The sequence below is a fragment of the Toxotes jaculatrix genome, chromosome 8 (assembly GCF_017976425.1).
Source record: "Toxotes jaculatrix isolate fToxJac2 chromosome 8, fToxJac2.pri, whole genome shotgun sequence".
NCBI lineage: Eukaryota > Metazoa > Chordata > Actinopteri > Toxotidae > Toxotes > Toxotes jaculatrix.
This window is the reverse complement of record NC_054401.1, coordinates 13,856,391-13,875,606: the sequence shown is the minus strand read 5'-3', so window position 1 is coordinate 13,875,606 and position 19,216 is coordinate 13,856,391. Positions and strand designations below refer to the sequence as shown.

At 40.7% G+C, this 19,216-nt stretch overlaps 1 protein-coding gene across 1 annotated transcript in view; it reads right to left on the bottom strand.

Moving 5' to 3' along the window:
- Nucleotides 1-18,436, bottom strand: part of LOC121185881 (dynein heavy chain 11, axonemal) — a 36,316-nt gene extending 17,880 nt beyond the window's left edge. The window contains exons 1-51 of the mRNA XM_041044371.1: nucleotides 18,221-18,436; nucleotides 17,903-18,046; nucleotides 17,576-17,769; nucleotides 17,304-17,493; nucleotides 17,098-17,197; nucleotides 16,677-16,888; nucleotides 16,258-16,479; nucleotides 15,997-16,164; nucleotides 15,711-15,827; nucleotides 15,466-15,603; nucleotides 15,257-15,372; nucleotides 14,904-15,099; nucleotides 14,386-14,490; nucleotides 13,839-14,234; nucleotides 13,289-13,621; nucleotides 12,451-12,705; nucleotides 12,194-12,363; nucleotides 11,888-12,110; nucleotides 11,601-11,717; nucleotides 11,399-11,485; nucleotides 11,154-11,312; nucleotides 10,839-10,922; nucleotides 10,552-10,710; nucleotides 10,335-10,457; nucleotides 9,724-9,846; nucleotides 9,010-9,234; nucleotides 8,835-8,926; nucleotides 8,620-8,746; nucleotides 8,359-8,511; nucleotides 8,034-8,267; nucleotides 7,441-7,572; nucleotides 6,738-6,898; nucleotides 6,463-6,619; nucleotides 6,200-6,345; nucleotides 5,995-6,111; nucleotides 5,771-5,909; nucleotides 5,498-5,590; nucleotides 5,222-5,416; nucleotides 5,061-5,138; nucleotides 4,826-4,958; nucleotides 4,579-4,706; nucleotides 4,119-4,267; nucleotides 3,732-3,882; nucleotides 3,501-3,632; nucleotides 2,830-3,003; nucleotides 2,020-2,224; nucleotides 1,584-1,749; nucleotides 1,337-1,439; nucleotides 567-806; nucleotides 322-483; nucleotides 14-207 (exon numbers count right to left, since the gene is read on the bottom strand). Of these exons, the coding sequence (XP_040900305.1) occupies nucleotides 14-207; nucleotides 322-483; nucleotides 567-806; nucleotides 1,337-1,439; nucleotides 1,584-1,749; nucleotides 2,020-2,224; nucleotides 2,830-3,003; nucleotides 3,501-3,632; nucleotides 3,732-3,882; nucleotides 4,119-4,267; nucleotides 4,579-4,706; nucleotides 4,826-4,958; nucleotides 5,061-5,138; nucleotides 5,222-5,416; nucleotides 5,498-5,590; nucleotides 5,771-5,909; nucleotides 5,995-6,111; nucleotides 6,200-6,345; nucleotides 6,463-6,619; nucleotides 6,738-6,898; nucleotides 7,441-7,572; nucleotides 8,034-8,267; nucleotides 8,359-8,511; nucleotides 8,620-8,746; nucleotides 8,835-8,926; nucleotides 9,010-9,234; nucleotides 9,724-9,846; nucleotides 10,335-10,457; nucleotides 10,552-10,710; nucleotides 10,839-10,922; nucleotides 11,154-11,312; nucleotides 11,399-11,485; nucleotides 11,601-11,717; nucleotides 11,888-12,110; nucleotides 12,194-12,363; nucleotides 12,451-12,705; nucleotides 13,289-13,621; nucleotides 13,839-14,234; nucleotides 14,386-14,490; nucleotides 14,904-15,099; nucleotides 15,257-15,372; nucleotides 15,466-15,603; nucleotides 15,711-15,827; nucleotides 15,997-16,164; nucleotides 16,258-16,479; nucleotides 16,677-16,888; nucleotides 17,098-17,197; nucleotides 17,304-17,493; nucleotides 17,576-17,769; nucleotides 17,903-18,046; nucleotides 18,221-18,436 (8,333 nt within the window). The remainder of the gene's footprint in view (nucleotides 1-13; nucleotides 208-321; nucleotides 484-566; nucleotides 807-1,336; nucleotides 1,440-1,583; nucleotides 1,750-2,019; nucleotides 2,225-2,829; nucleotides 3,004-3,500; nucleotides 3,633-3,731; nucleotides 3,883-4,118; nucleotides 4,268-4,578; nucleotides 4,707-4,825; nucleotides 4,959-5,060; nucleotides 5,139-5,221; nucleotides 5,417-5,497; nucleotides 5,591-5,770; nucleotides 5,910-5,994; nucleotides 6,112-6,199; nucleotides 6,346-6,462; nucleotides 6,620-6,737; nucleotides 6,899-7,440; nucleotides 7,573-8,033; nucleotides 8,268-8,358; nucleotides 8,512-8,619; nucleotides 8,747-8,834; nucleotides 8,927-9,009; nucleotides 9,235-9,723; nucleotides 9,847-10,334; nucleotides 10,458-10,551; nucleotides 10,711-10,838; nucleotides 10,923-11,153; nucleotides 11,313-11,398; nucleotides 11,486-11,600; nucleotides 11,718-11,887; nucleotides 12,111-12,193; nucleotides 12,364-12,450; nucleotides 12,706-13,288; nucleotides 13,622-13,838; nucleotides 14,235-14,385; nucleotides 14,491-14,903; nucleotides 15,100-15,256; nucleotides 15,373-15,465; nucleotides 15,604-15,710; nucleotides 15,828-15,996; nucleotides 16,165-16,257; nucleotides 16,480-16,676; nucleotides 16,889-17,097; nucleotides 17,198-17,303; nucleotides 17,494-17,575; nucleotides 17,770-17,902; nucleotides 18,047-18,220) is intronic.
- Between the last annotated feature and the right edge of the window lie 780 nt (nucleotides 18,437-19,216).

Sequence of the window (19,216 nt, the reverse complement as noted above, 5' to 3'; positions counted from 1 at the left end):
AAGACATACTTACACATGTTGCATGGCGTCTTCAAACAGCACCAGATTCATGGATGCATTGAGCTCATTGTAACTCTCCAGGGCATCTGTAAGGATGGCCCTGAGCACAGACCAGTCTGTAACAGGAGCATAGGAGGCTTCCTCACCCATTTGGGAAAAGTGGCAATAGAGGAGGGGCTGCTTTGTCACCTTTTTGTCCTCCAGTCCCTGGACGAGGACAAGCATAGTAAATCATTTCAATCGTTCGGTCAATGTTGCTATCTGAAGGTGAAGAACAGCAATTTATTCAGTTTACACTGTTTATCAGAATCTGTATTGCACCTCAAAGCATTCATGCACAGTCTCCATCTGGAGCTTCCGGAAGAACTGCAGGTCCTTGTCATCTACCAGTCTGTCTGAGTAGACTCTGCAGGACTCATGGAGCCACAGCAGTGCCAGCTCAGTGCTGTCTCTCACACTCTCAGGCCCAGCGAAGAGAATTCCCTGAATAACACGGATAATAAAATTAATATTTTCACTTTTCATTCAAAAGTGCAATTGTAGAACTTGCCTAAGATCAGAACTACCTGAAAGATGTTAGACAAATCTCGCAGATTAAATGTGTAGTGAAATTTGATGGCTGTGGGCAGAAAGCTGTGAACCATCTTGTGATGAAGGGTTATGGCAGCTTGGACCACAGCCGCAGCGCTCCTCTGAACCAGCGGACTGAAAAGCTGCTGCTTCAGGTGGCTACACAAGATCTGACTGAAGATTGACACCTGAGCATCAGCTGAAGGAAAGTTCACTGCAAACACTGAGAAATGTCTCTGTAGAAAGCACAGGCAAAACCAAATTTCAGAAAACACATAGCAGAGTATAATTAAATTAAATTATTAAAGACACAAGTTTAAGGATCACTTCCATCCAACCCCAAAAACAACAAATACATCCTTAGTATTAAAACCAATTTATCCTGAAACTACACACCTCAGGCTTGTTTTTTGTTGAAGTAAAATACTCCCTCACTATGCTGGCACTGGAGCATAAATTATGTTGTGTTCAGATCTGTTGTATTATCTATTAATGCTCAAAACCACACAAGAGATTTAAGGTAAGTTTTCCTCACAGCACTGCAACTGCACTTGAGGGAAAATGTAAGTTAAAAACCTGTGCGCTAATTTACACACAGATTATTTAATACTTATTTATTTTAAGTTAAACTACAGATCAAACCTGCTAGTATAAATCTGTAAATGCAGGTGATAAGATTTGAATTGAAAAAAAAATTATTCTGGTATGATTTCTTCAATCCATCTTCAGAAAGTAATTTTAAGGGCAATTATATTGACAAACATACCTGTAGTCTGGGGTTGATACTGAAGCTCCCAGCAGTTGGATTCATACAGGCAACATACTGGGTATTGTGTATTTCTTTTAGAGTCAGTTTCTGTCTGTCATACCTACAGTTAACATGAAATGGAAGAAGGCTGGGTTTAATAAACAAAACACACTGTAGTTTGGTAAAATGCTTTATGCTGTGGCATTAGACATAGACACACAACTGAAAAACTGGTCCTACGTGTGTGGGATATTCTCACACTCACCAGTGCCCATAATCCAGATGTTGGCGTATAAGTGTATGAGGCTGCACTGTTCCATAACTATCAACAGCTGGCATGTTCATATCATCTATAAAGTAGACCAGCCTTCTGTTGCCCACAGGGGAGTAGCTTCTGCCTGCTCTTTTCTCTAATGGTTGCTCCAAGACCCCTACAAGAGAAAATCAACCAAACTACAGTTACACAACACAAACAAAAGAGCTAAAAAAGAAACGTTTCAAAGAGCTGGAGTGATCTTACCCTGGTCAAACCAACTTTCGAAATGCAGGGATGCCATTTGACTAAGGTAATGACTGCAATAACACTTGAAAGTGAAGTTTTCTACCCCTCCACCCTTTTTGAGTCTGAAAATTACCAGCAGATGGTGCTACAGTTTACCTGATGTGCTATCACAGAGCAATCAAAAAAAAAACCCACTCACCCTGCAGCATGAGGGAGGTGGTATAGTAGTTGAAGGGTACTTTTGTGGTCATGTAACTCTCTGGCAGACAGTCTAACTTGTTCCTGACAAGTGCAGTCTTTCCCACTCCAGCATTCCCCACAAGCATCACTGGCTGTCTCCTCTCCAGCAACAAGTCCATGAAGTACCGAAGACGCATGGTCTCTGCTGTGTGTACCAGAACAGCCTGCAATCATAGAACCAGCAGGAAGACAGAGCACAGAAACATACATGGTTATTATGGCTTTCTTTGAGTGTGATTTATTGACAGACATGTGTTCAGTGAATTGTATGTGATTTATAATTTCTTGTATTTCCCCAGTACACCACAACTATTCTGTCATAATAGCATCATTTGCTCAGAACAAAACCCCACTAATTATGGCTCAGCAAGAGCCTTTGGAGCATTCACAGCTGTACACAGGAGCATAAAGAAAGACAATAGAGCGTGGGTGATAGCGCAAGCCTTGTTGCTCATGCCTTCACCCCCACACAGTCTGGTATGGGGTGTAGTAGATGGTAATCAGACACAGTGGCAAGCCTATCATCCATTCTAGCACTCCTGCCATAACCTCATGATGTGGCTTTACCCTCTCTTATTATGTTCACTGAGGCACACATAGATTTTTAATATGACTGTATTGTTCATTTTTGGTTATTTTTTCTTTAAGAAGGTTTCTACTCGTGATCGTGTATGCGATTATTTGACAAACCGCTCTGAAAAGTTTCTGTTTCTGGAGTCACATGAAGAGTCTTACTCTCCCATATTAATACTAGTGTATAAGTTATTACCTGCAATGGTGTACAAGTTCCCATTTCAAACAAAGGGACAGTATCACTCCAGGGCAGGAACCGCTTGGTGTGAGGGTCAAGGTAGTAGTCAAACACTGTCCCCTGTGCTGGTAGCTTCACTGTCTTCATTTCTTTGGTCCACCACTGACTGAACTCTACCCGGTAATCATAGAGCTGGACAAATCATCGAAGATATAATATCATACATTAATTCATATCATACAACCCCACCATTAGACCAAATGAGTGACAGTTAAGTGTACATTATTCTTGGTCACTTGACATTCTTGACATGCCTCAACAAAAAGTACTGTGTTGCACCTACTGCTATACTTATACCTTTGGAAAGAAGACACGAGTACAAAGACAAAACATGGAATAAGTGGGGTGATAACTAAGTGGAGTAATGCCCAGTTCCACATTTTTTCTGTGGAAAATGCATAATTTCTGTCGAGGGACAACTGTTGAGTTTTAGTGCAGTAAAGCCTAAGGTTTACCTTTACCTTTGATAAGACACACATTTCTGTGGAGTATATCACTGCCATGTAAAAACACATGCACCCAAATTGTCCTTGCAGTTGCGATATATAAGTTGATATGTAAAAGAAAACGAAATTAGAATTGTTATACCGTACTCAAGTTCATGCATGTGAATTAAACCAAAGTAATACCTGATCTTGATACATGGCCCCACCAAAAGCCCAGACGCAGGCAAAGGTGAAGTAGGTCTCATAGAGCTCACGTGGTGAGTCAGACGGAATATTTCCCGGTGTTAGAAGGCAGTCAAGCAGAGCGCAGAGTGTCTGATCAAGAAGAAAATAATTATTTGATTGTGATTTTCTGACTGTATAGGCATTCTAAAGATTCTAAAAATACACTGTGCATGATTGTAGGTTGTATACCTGCACCATAGAGTTCTCTGGTATGGGAGTGATGGTCTTGAAGGTGTTTCTCACTTTTTCTAGACAACGAGGAAGATATTTTTCAAACAGTATGGTGAGGTGGGCCCTTTCCGTCTGCCGCTCTCGTTGGTCAATCCAGCTGGCAACATACCTGAGCAACAACCCAAAGAATCATTTTATACTGCTGCGCCAATCTGATCAGGGTCTGAATCAGGTTGCCTTGTCTTTTGAGTAGAACACATTTACACAAATATGTGCTGGGGACAGTGTCATCGTGGCATTCTACAGAGTTTTAAACAACACAACACATGATTCAGAAAGACAAGCATTGCATTGAAAACCCCAAAAATGTTCTGATATCATGCAAATACAAACGGCGCAACTCACGGATTCCAGCCCAGGTCCTGCTGGTTAACATAGAGGATTCCCGCCCTGGACACAGTAGCAGGAGTGGCCGTCCTTAGGTGACTGATTTCAAACACCAGTCGCATGGAAGAGGTAAGTGGCACACGTTCATTACTGGCCAGAGTCAAGACCTGTGTGCAAAAAATGCATTATGGTTTTAAAATATCAAAACATGTGAATGGGCAATATGATGGACAAGACTCTACCCAAATGATAAGGTAAACACCTTCATATCTCATCAGGTTTGACAGACTTGCTTTAGAATATTTCAAAGGCACAAGATCACTGTGACATGATTCATTGCTGTGGAAAAATACCTCCAAGTACTCACACTCCAGGAAGTGATTGCTGAAGGAGGGGGAAAGAAACATCTTTTTCTATCTATACCACCTTAGTTGCTATGTGTTGTACAACAGTGTATGAGTGAACAGGAGGGAGGTACCTTGTTGTCATCCATCACTGTGTTGAGTGATTCAATCCACATCGGATCAATGTCTCCATCCAACACAATCCACTTAGGTCCAAGGTGGGAGATGTTTGCCTGCTCTCGCATTAGTGATGAAAACAAACCTTGCACAGAGATTGAGGGATACAAACAACAACTGAGATAGCAAAGTATAAGCACTATTTACACCCAGTAAGGTTTAGAACAAGTTCTTATGTTCTAATTTAAAACCAGCTCTGCTTACCATCTTTCCACTCTCGAGTTGCAGGATGGATGAAGCCAAACAATTCATCTCTGTCTACAGCCTTTGGGTTGAGGTCATTCCATACAGGCTTCCTCTTCAAGTTTACATAGGTTTTATGGAGAACTCTCAATATCTGTTAAAATATATGTACCTGATATCTGTCATCTGCCTCACAAAATCAATTTGAGCATTTACTGTCAAAATGTCTGAGGCATAAAAATCTAACCAAGCCTACCTGGCTTTTCCCAGTCCCTGCATTTCCAACAACAAAGACAGAATGACGCACTGCCATGAGTTCCTCCAGCTGCACCACCTAACAAAACAAAGCTGTTCATGAAAGCATTCTTTCTTTTTTTTTGTAAGTATTGGCAAGACATACACCATAGGCTGTCCCACCTTCAGGATGAATGTCTCCTCGGGCTGGAGTCGGAGTTCCAGCGTGGTCTTCCGGATGGCCTTTTCAAATTCGCAGCTCCTCTCTCTCTCCACCTCCAGGCCTGGGAACAGGTCTCCCAGCAGTCCCAAGAAGATAGTCACATCCTCAGTCACAATTTTAGGCATGTTGAAGTCCCTCAGAGCACGCATCAGCACCTTTAAAGAGATGTAAAGTGCACTTACAGATTACATAAGACAGTGCTTCTTCCTCTTGTGGCTGTGAGGTGGCATACACACCTGATCCTCTGGTCTTGTCTTGTCTCGTCTTCTCAGTGCCCCTGCTACAAGCAGGACAGACTTGACAGCACGCAAACCCCAATCATAGTGGTCCTAACAAACAAATGAGGCCAGACAGTAAAGATGTGTACTCCTGTGTTTACACTTACCATAAATCATGTCATACAAAGTATTAAGAGTTCCTGAGGTATAGCTGAAAAGATTTATTATTGATGTTCTGTTCTAAGCCAACATTACGAAATACAACAGTGCTACTAAGTGTTTTTCTCCTACCTGTTTGGAGAGCAGTTCTTTGCAGAGAGTGTACAGAGTAATAAACTTCCTGGATAAAAGCTTAGCACCACGGAAACCCTCTGCCACCAACATTATCTCACAAATAAGCTCAGTGTCAGGCACCACCATGGCACAGGGTCTACAGCAGGACACAAATAGTGCAGACAATGAACTTCATGTTGAATGAAAGCACACTATAAGGAAAGCTACTGTATTATTCCCACCTGAAAAGAGCCTTGAGGTTCTCTGGTAGCTCTGTCCTGCCTGCATAGCCAGGGTTCATAGTGATGAAAATCCCCACAGAGGGTTTTAAGACAATGTCCTTATCGAGGAACAGGAACCTGTGAGGTCGTACAAAGTGGTCATAAAGTTTTAAGTGTATGCTGTTATAACATTGAAAAGTTCAAGCATTAAGCTTCAGTTACTCACCTCTTCTTTTTAGAGCGAATTGCGTCCTGTATCGTTTTGACCTGCACTGCTACAACTGACAAAACATCCACAGCGATGCGATTGAACTCATCAAAGCAGCCCCATGCTCCAGTCTGGGCCAGACCCATGTAGATATTTCCAATTGACTGAACATAAACAAAAATTACACATTGCATTTAAACATACATGTTTACTGAAAAATCTAATCAAGATATGAACTCGGTGAAAAGAGTAAGTATGAACTGTTTTGTTGAGTTCCACACCTTGTAGTCCATCTGTTCAGAACAGTTGAAGATGTATACCATGACACCCATGGCTCTGCCAAGATCCTTAGTGGTCTCAGTCTTCCCAGTTCCAGCGGGGCCGGCTGGGGCTCCACTCATGGTCAGGTGAAGGGACTGAGTCAAGGTGATGTAGCACCTAAACTTGGCAATACCCCACAGAGAAACATAAGTGTGCTGGTTAACAATGCTGGATAGTGTAAATGTGTTAAAACATTGCATGGATACACTGAAAACTGTTAAGTAGCAGAAGTTACCGGTCTGTGAGGGGAGTGATGACTAGACGTGGTGTATTTCCAAGGTACTCATAAGAGTAAAGGAACTGAGCATCACAGATGTTAACATGGCAGTGGTGCTGCTGCTCATTCCAGCAATGACGAAGCTGGGAAAGCCACTGGAAGGCCTGTGAGTTGGTAACCTGGGAACACAGATAGCTGCCATCAGACCATGCCAAAGAGATCATTTAAATCACCAGATACAGTACACATGAGACTCCTGTCATGGGCATGTAGTGATGATTATAACTAGTTACCAGTTGTCTAGATTTAGACGAGGATTATAGTCTATATTAACTTAATATAATCTTTTTCACTCAGATCTAATCTTTGCCCTATTCAGGCTTCAAAAGTTACAAAAAAATCAGAAAATGCACTGTTTATATTAAAATTTATTATTACAACTGAGTTTGATTAACTCAAGTTAAAGAATGCTTATGTTGCTTGTTGCCATTTACAAGCTGCAAATGGAAACTGGACTGTTACCGTATAGACCGTCATTTACAGTAAACTGCAATCTAACCTCAGACAAGCAAAATAAAAAAAACACACAAACACAGTGTCATAAATGTATTTATACTATACACTTATTGAGTGAAAACGTTTTCATAATTTCATAATTTCAAAGTTAGTTCAGCCGCACTAAAAGGAAGCACTGATTATGTCATGATTCACTTGTGCTAACCTTTTGCACAATGAGGCTGGAAACAACGTCTCTAGCATGGACATCAATTGTGCATATAGTCATGATCTTTTGTCTGTCGCCTGAGTTCAGCTCTCCAAGCAGCATGCTGATCAGCGAGTTGAGTTGAGAAATCTGGAGGAGGGAAGAAAAACAGATTCAAAGGGCTGATTCAATGCTGAAGAAAACAGAAGAATGCACATTTAATATTACACATTAGACTGAATTGGCCACAGTCACATTGCTGGGTTCACATTTCCTGTCTCGCTTGTAGTGTTGAGCATTCAAAATCACTAAAACTTGAGTCCATGCTGAACAACATACACAGTCAGTGTATAAAAGCGTTAGAAAACATATCATTACCTGCATCTGACTTTATGAGGCTCAGTATCTTCAAGTGAAGTATTAGCAACCTCAAGATAAAGTCTCTGAAACCCTTCGCTTATTAGCAAAGGGACTCACTGGTAAATATTCATAAAAATATTAATATTTGTGATTTAGGCCCATTGCCCTTATGAAGAAAACCCCTCTCACCAACTAAGCCACATTAAATCAAACCATTTAAATATAATGTGCGGACCTAACATAAAATATACCTGTTTCTTGTTGTAGTCTTTTAGTGCTGACTCAAATCCTTCCTCCAGTCTTTTAAACACAAGCTCCATATCATTGCTCCACCAGATCTGAGATCCGGTAAGAGCCACTTGGGCGGGGAAGTCGAGAATCCACTGCTCTCTGGGCCTGTCCTCGTACACAGACACAGCCTCAGCGAGGTGACCCCTGACACATTCCTTCATAGACTCCTCCAGACAAGTAAGCCATGCCTCCACCTAATACAAAGTATTCCTATCATTAATTATGTTATTTCATTAAGTGTGATAGTTTTAGATTATTCGATAATGAATGTATGTAGCATCTTACCGGCCCACGACAGCAACACTCAGTGTGGAATGGGACATACTCCCTCTCTTTGCTGTACATGCCCACTGCAAATTTAGGATTATCCAACTGTTCATTTTTGGCAAATTCAAGATCTGACATGTTGTCGAACAGTTTTGAGAGGTGGACAGTTACCTGCAAAACACAATGAGTCTTTACATGTTTCATGACAAAGTTTAAAGATAGTGACGCTGGATACATTTATTAAAAATAAGAATGAACGGATATGCAACATCAATGTACCTCTCTGGGCCGACTCCCTTTAGAAAGGATGTCCAACAAGTCTGCAGATGAAATAAAGTAGAATCGTGGAAAGGCAAGTCTCTTCGTCTCCAGATATTCAGCAAGAGCTTTTTCACACAAAGCTAGCCTGTTAGAGAGAGGGTACAGGAATAGTGAGCACAAAATTTAAACTGAAAACGTAAAAATGAAAGTCAATTATCAAACTTAGAATGAACCTTTTTTGCAGATCCTCTAACTTCTCAAACAGATGAGGTTTGTTGGTGGCCTCAATTACATTTTTGGTCTTGGCACTGTCCAACATGAGCTCCTGAAAGAACCAAAATCCTCCTGTTTACAATCATGAGAACAATGGAATTTGCCAAACTGCATGACTGGCATTTAAGTGCAGACCTTAAATTCTCCATCTATAGCTTGGAACCTGTGTGCATCTGCGGGCAGCTGGTGGCAGATGTCATCACAGCCTTTGAAGAGGCTTTCCAGGTAGGCCCACGTCCTTTGGACTTCCATCCAGACCATCAGCACAGAGTCGGCCACAGTCAGCTGTTTTTGTAGTTCCAGCACTTGGAACAGGAAGTGATCCACATGCTTGCTCTGTGAGACGCCCTGGAGCTGAACCTTGAGGATGAGAACACAGAGACATGAGCATAGCTTATGTAAAGGATTTGGCCAAATACACCAAACGACCAGCGGCAAGAGAAAATCATATCTTGATAACCATACATCTAAACATGTATCAGTTTAATTTCCAAACACATGCAACCTCATCAGCATGCCATGCCATAAAAAGATGGGGGGGAACGGTCTGTTTTCTCAAAGACGGAGGCACTAAAGTGGCAAGACTTCTAATTGCTGGCTATAACCCCCCCCCAATACATCTGGTGAACACGTACAAAGACCGCCACGGCACAACAATGCCCTGTGTCCTAAAGAAGCTATAAATCTAAGGACTCAATAGGGACCTCTCTACTCTCAGCTGTGCTGTTAAGACAGTCAAGCGGGGTAGCCCCCTTCTGCACTCTCATCTCTATTCAGTACTTAACTACCAGTGCTTCTCACAGACAGACAACTGATCTTGACAACGAGTTCAGTAGCTTAGATATTTACCTGATGATCCTCAAGAGTTTCAATGAGCTCCTCGTCACATTTGAGAAGTGGCACAGAGGTTTGGTAATGGTCTTCATATGAAAGCTCCATTGTTGCCCACGTTTGACTTATTTCTGTTACAACCTGAAATGCCCAATAAGGAACAGAATAATGATAACAACGTTTGAAAATATACCGTATCATTGTATTTACAGCTATATTTGGTTTAAGAGCAACTCCAAAACTTAGATATTTGGATTAGAAGTCAATTCTAAACCAACAAAAGCAAAATCTCCAAATTAGGTGATTCAGAATTTATGAATCCTTCATGCCTTAAGTATTTTTTATTCTTCTTATGCTAAATAAACTATTTAAAAACCAACTGAGGAATACATAATCATAAAGCTGAAAACAACCGTGCATCTATTTAACTCATGAAAAGTTGATGCTTTGGAGACATGTGGTTACATAATGAGAATAACTCTTCCTGTGTCCATACTGCACCAGTTGATTACACTTTACCAGAAGAACTGTGTGGTACAGTATGTAATATTATATAATAGGTCACTATGACCAAAAGACTCTCGATGTTGATGTGTTTGACTATAATCATTTTATAATTAAAGAAGAACCTTCTCTATGGCCATTTCTTTGACCGCCTTATCCACTATGTTGCGAACTTCGTCCTCGAACAAATGGAGCTGCAGAGCCAAGAGGTCTTCAAAGGTGGTACTGTCAGTCACAGTGATGTCCATCTATTTAAAAAGAATTATTGCCATGATGCAAAGTTCTGTCATGCAAGAGAAACACTGCCACACTGCAAGACCTGTACTGTGTGTACTTGTGCACCTGCGTTGTCCTAATTAGCTGCACCCAGTGGCGCTCACGTATTGCCAGGTTCTGTAGATGACTCACGGCCCGCAGTGACGTCAACAGGTTCTTTACATAAAGGTCTAGCCCAGAATACACATCCCACACACGAGCCTCTTTGTCAAGCTTCCGTATGTCCTACCCAAACAGAAGGTAGGTAAACATAATTAGTTATTAGGGGCATCTGTTACAAACAGCAATGGTGCATGACAGCAAGACAGCAGGAGAGATGTGCTGGTGTGATGTAGCACTGTTGGTGGCCTCACCTTGGCAAACCTCCACAATTCTGCTTCCATCTGGTCCACGTTTATCTGCCTCCATTTGGTCATTGTCCAGTTTTTCACACTGCTCTGTATAGATAAAGTCGCATGCGGAGGGGTCAATGAGCAGAGGGTGCTTAATGGGGACATTTAAAGTCTACAGGGTATTCAAAGAATCAATGACAGGCTCCACGAAGACAGGCTGGCCAAGTTATTGAGTTATTGGGGTGGAGTGCTAAGTGGCATTGAGGCCTTCAGCTGTATTCCCATTTCCTTAAGAAGAGTGACATTTAAATATACAATATGCATTAAGCTACTTACCTGCACAAATACAACAATGTCCCACAGTTGTTTGAGGACGGTTATCTCTCTTCTGCAGAGCTTGATGTCTCTGTAGTCAGGAATGGTAACATCAAATAGATTCGTGGACTCCTGGAGCTCTGCTACTTCCTTCTCCATGTCTCGAATTGCTTTTTCAGACTATTAAACAACATGACAACTGTTATCCATAGTGTTCAATAAAGTGTTATTTTAATGCTATAATCAAACAACGGCTAAATTCCTACTTTCTCCAGGCTGACGTAGGGGTGCGCTGCATTGTAACTGAAGGGCGCAGTTGCTCTGAACATCTCCCTGAATTTGGTTTGTTTAACCTGAAAAAAGCAGGTTCCACTTAAATGGTCTTCACACTGGGGTATACAATACAAAAGCTTCAAAAGTGTGCATATATAATTTCTCTGGAAATAAGAGCTAAAAGTGGCGGGTCACCTCAAACGCCATGCATCGTCTTCGTAAAACCATCACTTCGGCATTCTGCATGGGTGCCACCTCGTGCCTCACTTTTAAGGCCAGTTTTTTAGCCCCACACCATTTCTCAGGGAGTTCCTATGAGGAGAATTGGTTTGATTTCTTTTTTGAATGGCCACAAAATGAATATACAGTATCCTGGTTCCTCTTCTCTGAATAAATGATCACTTTTTTATATTATTATAACAAGTACTTGAAAATAGCTAGAAAAGAACAGTCCATTCCCACCAACTCATTCCTTTCCTTACCTCCATCTGAGAATAGACCTGGTCTGGGATGGTCACTCCATATCGTTCCAAGAGGATTATTGTGTCTCTAAGAGGCACAAACATCTTGTCCGTGGCTGTTTGTCTGTCTCTGACAGCCAGCAGGTGACCCATAACTTCCACCAAGCCATGGTGGTCTCCTTTAGCCAAAGGATGGTTCAGCCCTTCAACAGTGGCTCGGATGAACGTTTGCAGCTCATCAAGACTGAGTGGGAAAGTGTGGGCAGTGAGAACAACTGATGTTACAGTTTGGTCTGTATTTACCAGCCATGCAAAAACAAATTTTACCTTTTAGTGACATATGTCAAGAGGTGCTCTTTGAAAAGCCAGCTCCACTTCTTTACAGTGTTAAGGAGGCTAACTTTAAAGAACTTGATATCCACCCGAAACCATCCATTGAAAACTCTGAAGTCTTCAAGCTTGGAAATTTCAGTATAGAGATCCTCAAAATAATCTATCTGTAAAATTAAGATCACAACAGAGAACATGGTAAGACACATGCCATGCACAGAAAAATGTGATTCATGATTTTTTTTTTTTTTAACCTGTTCTTTGAAGTTATCGATTGTAGGCGGGCTCTCAGGAAGCACATCTGCTCTATGAGCCTCCATCTCTTCAGCGGTGAGTACACGTCCATACAGGAGAAACTGGCTGAGAAACTCAGCCCTGTCATCTTGCCATAGATGGGTGTAGCAGTCAAACTTTCTCTGGTAATTTATCGCTTTCATCAGGACGTTTTCCACACGCTCCATTATTTCATGTCTCAGGTCCAACAAATCTAGCATGTCATCCATTACATCCTGTAAGAGTTATATTACATAGCATATAACATCTGGAGGAATGCACTCTAATGAGTTTAGAAAGTTTCAGCTGTCACAGTAGGTGAGTACACTTTTTCTAGGCACTGCAAAATACTTTTTATGACTTCTTTGAACTCTTTTAAATAAAACACTGTACAAATACACAATGTACGAATCAAGTAAACTTTCTGCTAAACAGAAAGTTTAGCAGAAAACTTTCAGAAAGTTTACTTGATACCACCCCTGAGGGAACAATACTTCCAATGCCTTTCACAAGTTTAGTAAGGTATGAAAACATATAATAATTAAATAAATAACAGCTGTCCCATATGCCACTCCACATGTGGTTTAGATCCATTCATATTCATCTGTTTTACAGATATAAGGAAAGTGGTCTAAAGGTCTATAATTCCATTCCAAACATTACAGTGTAATAAAGGACTGATTTTCTAGTTATTTTCCTGCTCAGGTGAAAAGGAAACAGATGTTAACAGAACAGAACCACTGCACTATGTTAAGAAAAACAAAACAAAAAAAACCTGTTTTAACAAACCAAACCACCAAAAAAACCACAGGAGAGTACCTGGTAGCTCTCCATGCTCAGATGAGCAGGCACTCTGTTGATATTCACTGAAGTCTTGAATATGTCTCCGACCAGCCCTTCTATCAGTTCATAGAGGCCGTCCCCTGCATCTCGCTCCAGTGAGGGGAGGAAGACCATTCCTGAGGTATTCAGCATCAACTGAGCCGCAAACAGAGGAGCCTGGTTTGGCCATGACTCCATGTTGTCCACAAAGAACTGAAGAGAGTGGCTGATGTAGCTGAAGAGTCCGTCCACCACCATCTCATCCACATATTCCAGGTAGGACTGCCACGCTTCTGAAGCCGGGTCAGCATGGAAAAGGACCATGTTCTCCTGATGAAATTATAGGATTATAAGAGAGATGGTTAGCACAAAAACTGTTTTGAACTTATCTACTGACTGTGTTTTATCTATTTCAGAATAACTAGAGCGTATTTACATGGCTTCCCAAATATTGAAATTATTTCTGATTGCTATGATATACTAGTATTGCACTGAAAAATCTATAATGCGGAATTGTGAATTTTATCATAGATGCAGCCATATGTACCTCCACCAGCTTATGGATGGACTCTCCATCCTTTTTCATGCCACTGTGCTTCTTGTTGACACGGTCTCCTCTGTCCTCCAGCTGTATGAGTGAGCCTCTCTTGTTGTCCTTTCTGCAAAACATGGTTTGTTTGCTCCATCCTTTCATCAGTGACTGAATGGCTTCACAGTTCTCACTGGCTCTACTGACTCGACATACAAGGTCTTGGACCAGATCTTTGGTGGTGCTGATGAAGCTCCGGCAGTCCACATCCTGCCATGTCAGGTCAGTCTCTGCTCTTGCCAGCTGGAGGTCTATGGATTCCAGCTCAGCTCGGATGAGAGGAAGCTCTACCTCAAGCACTGTCTGCTTGAGCTTGTTGTACCATTGTACTAACAGCTGCAGACTGCTCACATACTAGAAAATGCAGGTGTGAAGAAAAGATATATTTTGAAGTGCTACTATGTAAAGGATAGTAAAAGATAGAAAAAGACATTGCTTATTGTTTAACTCAGAAAGGTGTGAATTACGGTAAGTGAGCCCATCAAGTAATATGCTTGTTTCTTACCTTAGTGAACATGTCACGCTTCTCAAAAACAGTCATTGCAGCTGCAGGGATGTGGATCTGACTAAGAGTCTGAATATACTTCACATCTTTCAAGACCTCAGTCAGCTAAGGAGTGAAATGAAATAGCGATTAACTCATTTTCGGAATCACAGTGGGGTGGTGGTTAAATTTTATGTCTCAACTAACAGAAATCTTTGCAGAATAACTAAAATTAAATTAAATAACTATAACAAATAACCATTCCCCCTGCGAATGTGGTTCAGATTTTTCATTTGTTTCCCAGTCTGTCAGCAGTATGTTAAAAACTTTGATCTGTTACAGGGATCTACGGGTGCAAAAAAAAGACACAATGATCCCAATCTGAAGGGACTTTGAGGGCATGACAGCAATGTGAGGGAACCAATTTAAATTATTTTAAACTGTTAGATTTTATCGGTCTAACAGTCAGTCCAATAATTACTTAGCATAGGAGGATGTTTGCACTGTGAGTACTTTCTAGTTTGCATTACATCAACTACCTTTGGATTGAAGTTTACAGAGACCAGGCCAGATGAGGTATTTCTGGAGATAAGGGGCTGGTTCAGGTTGAGCAAGCAAGCCTGTTCTAAACCATTACACCAGTCAGAGTAGATGTCCTTCTCATACTGGTCCAGGAGACTCAACAGCTCCATGTACATGTTGTACTCCTTCACCATGTCCACACCTCCCGCAGACCTGGAAATGTTACATAACTGTGAGACAACTGTTATTTTTAAGCCTGGTACAAGAGACGTGGGTTAACTGTTGATACTTATCTATCTGTCAATACATCTTTGTGGCTACACAGTATTGGTAACTAATTCATTCATTCACTGGAAATGTTTTTACTGACATGTCAAACAGTAATCTGATTTTTTCCCATGGTGTTTGAATACGTTCTCTGAGCATTTTTGCCCACTTCAAAGCTCCAGATGTGTGAGCCATGTTCTTTGTCAGGCCACTCTCCATCTGTAAACACAAAAAAGAAAGTAAAAGAAATGATTTTTCTGTTCAAATGCTTTGAATAGATATTGCTGACATCAAGAGTTTAGTTAGGAGTACCTGACAGATCTGAGATTTAAACAGGGATTTACATTTCTCCAGCTCTTCTCTGAAATGTTGCTGCAGCAGAGGGAAGTTGGGGCTGAATATCTCTCTAATTTGTCTTCTCTCCAAGAAGGGCCAAACAACAGTAAGCAGCTAAAGGACAAAAAACAAAACACGTGTCCCACTTGATAGCATTGTCACTAACTAGTCACTTTATTAATTATGTCATGGATATTGCACTATTATCTAGTCATGCTTACCTTGAAAGCTGATTCCAGTCCTGAGCAATCCTTAAAAGCCAGGCACAGAAGGCTGGCAAGGTGGCGTTCAAAGCCCACAATCCACCCTTTGAAATCCTGATACTCATTTTCAAAATCCTAATGACAAATTTAAAAACTCAACAGTGTTTCATAATTAACACCAGTTTAAACTCATGCATCATGAATTTTAGCTGAATTTGCTTGATCTACAATGTGCAGGAGCTGTTTACAAAATGTATAATTAGTGTTAAAACTGCCATCAAGAGTAATCTTTAGATAATTTCACCTGAGAGTTCAAGTCAAGTGGACTGTTTTCACTGTGCTTCAACACTTGGCAGTGGTTACAGAACTCTTTGTACATCTGAGCAGCATGCTCAATGTAGAGTTTCCCTTTAAGTCCACCAAATTCCAGCTTTTCCATCCTCTGAAAGTCCAGCATAATATTAAACAAGTCCTGTAAAGACAACACATTGAATTGGAATCAAAATCATAATCATATACAACCTCACTATGACACCTGAATTCAAGATCAAAAACCTGATCTCACCTCAAGCTGTACCATACGATTAAGGAACTGGTTGAAACGTGCAAAAATCATGGCAGATGGGAAATCCCAGGGTGCATGTTTCACATGGTTGGCCAACCTCTCCCTCTGGGTCTGGTAACTGTCCCTGAAACATCTGAAGACTTGTATTACCCTCTTTACCATTTGTAGACTTTCCACTGGATCTTCTCTGAGTAGCAGATCTGCAGAGAGGTATGTAGATGCCTACAGGGTGAAAGATTTTATATCTGTTCACACACACACACAGCCAACAACTACAGTCAGAGGAATGGTGACAATATCAATAAATAATAATTCATACAATTCCATGCAATGTCTCTAATCATATTCAAAATAATTTCACGTGTACGTGCCACTTGATGTAATCCAACATAAAAGTAGTTTCAAATGAGGACTCTTACCTGTTCAATGAGCAGATTGCAAAGTTCCTGCAGTAACACCACAATGCGTGCTGGTCTTTGATAAGACTGGCAGTTGGTCCAGATAAGGAAGAGCGTGTGAACCAGTGCAGGGATGAATGTTTCCAAGTGAGGAAATTCTTCCTTTTCCAGCTGAGATAGATGTGCTTGTAGTGGCTGTAGATGGAGGTCAATGTCCTGGGCTTCTTGTAGCGCTATTGAGTAAGGGGAAAAAAAAAAAAAAAAAAAAAAAAAAAAAAAAAAAATATATATATATATATATATATATATATATATATATATATATATAAACGATATAATCAGAGTTAATAAGTTTTGGTAATCACATTATGCTGTGCATTAGATATTTAACAAGGTGATAACTATACTCTGGTTTGAGGAGAAAGAGATCTGCTAATCTTACCATCAAATACATTTCCAACTAGAGTCTTGATTGTTGGATGATAGCTGCTATCCATCATCTCTAACATCCTTGCCATCTTTTGAACGATGGGACTCTGAAGCTGTAAGTGAAAGTTCCAAACACTTAAACAAGAACTGGAACATCAAAGAGATGAAAATAAATTAAACAATATTTTTAGTGAAGATGAGGAGGAAAAGAGAGAATACCTGATGATAAATGTTCTGTATATTGCTCTTCCTGGAAGCCCAAAACTTCAGCTCTACACTGGGCCCCGGATTACAGCCTGTCATAAGTAGATCTGATGAATCCTCTTTTAAAATTTTCTGGATTAGATTGGTCCAGTTGATGACCTGGGTCTCTATGGCATGGGCCAGTGTCCTGTCATAGTTATCATACCTGACAATGAAAATACATGTTGACAGTGTTTGTTAATACTACAAAGATCACAGACTTTGAAACAAAATATAAGTTTTCCTACATTTTGAAGGTGCTGTGTGAATTTTCCATCCAATCTGCCACAGTTGGGATAGGGAGGACAGTTTTCCCCAGAACCTCTCCCCTTACGACTGATGTTATACTGTTCATGCTCTCAACATGTCGAATGATGTCTTCAGAGATCAGATTTGGCCACATCTGATGGTTTTTGTTGTTTGATAGCAGTGGGGTGCATACCTTGCAAAGAGACACAGAATGAATTAATCCAGATTTAATAAAGGCAAGTTACAAACAAAAACAAAACACATCTTACAGCAAACACAGCAAAATTAGTTTTTATGAGATGGGTTGTATGATTCAGGGGGGTTACCTGCTCCACCATGCTTGACAGCTGCAGGAGTGGCGATGGAGACAAGAGGCCAAAGAGCAGAAGCTCCTTGTAGTTATCAGAGTTGACAGGATCAACTTTCTTCTTAAGAAAATAGATTTTCTTATTTTGGGCAACAGGTGGCACCTGCATTTGATATAACATAATATTTTACTACAAACCTGGCACTTCCAAGCAACTAAATAAAATCTCTCATGATAAATAAATCAACAATAACATTTCTTCACTCTCTCGTTAGCTGGCTAATTTGCCCACATGCTAAGCTAGTTGTGAATGAAGAATTTAATGTTACAGCCATACCTGCTTAGAAGCAACCAGGCAACCTTTTTTTGATGAGGAAAAAAATATAACAGACTCCTTTTCAAAGAAGTCTTTCAAAAGCGTTTGAAACTCTTCGCTGACCGCACTCTTCTCCCATGTTTGACGCTGCAGTCGCAGTAGTCCACAAACTTTTTCCTCGACAAACTTTACCCTCACGTCCTCAAGGAAAGTGGGCACAATTTCGTCGTCGGACATGGCTGCTCCACGACCATGACATGCGTTAGCCCCGTCACTTCCTCCTACGAAACGGGGAGGGAAAAAAAGGAAACACTTGTTCGTGACAGGTCCAGACACCTTGCCTAAAATATAATCTTAGTTTTCAGAATAGTTTTACTAAGTTACCACATGTGTCTGATTGCAAAGAGGACTGGCATTAACTGTAGAGTCTTGGGGGCGGTCAGCATTCCGTTTCTAAGCAACAGCCCGACCCTCAATCACTGCCATTTGCCTCTTTTGTAAACAGACTATGATCTTTGACTAGCTCCAAAATGTAAAGTCTTATTTTTACCCCGTTAAAGTCATGAGGATTTTACATATAACTTAACACCGACTCAATTACCTCAGTAGCCTACCACTGTACCTACTGACTGTAGCAGTTTCACAGATGTGACTTAGATGAATGTGTGTACTTTTAATTAAAGTTAAATTTAACATAGCTTTGCTCGAAATGTTTCACAGCCAGGAAAAAAATGCTCATTTAGTTTGAGAGACATCAAACCTCATGTTTGTTTGAAGTTATTACTCATTGACATACATATGCCATGACCTGTTGTCATGTCATTTCATTGAGCAATGAAATATATATCTTATTTATATATCTTATATAAATACTGTAACTCAGACATTCCTGCTTTAAACAGGTGCATATCTGTGACCCCTTTTATGACAAATATGTCCCCTATAAGGGGCCTATGTGTTGGAGCCACAGACTGTAGTAAAATGTGTGTGTGTGTGTGTGTGTGAGAGAGAGAGACT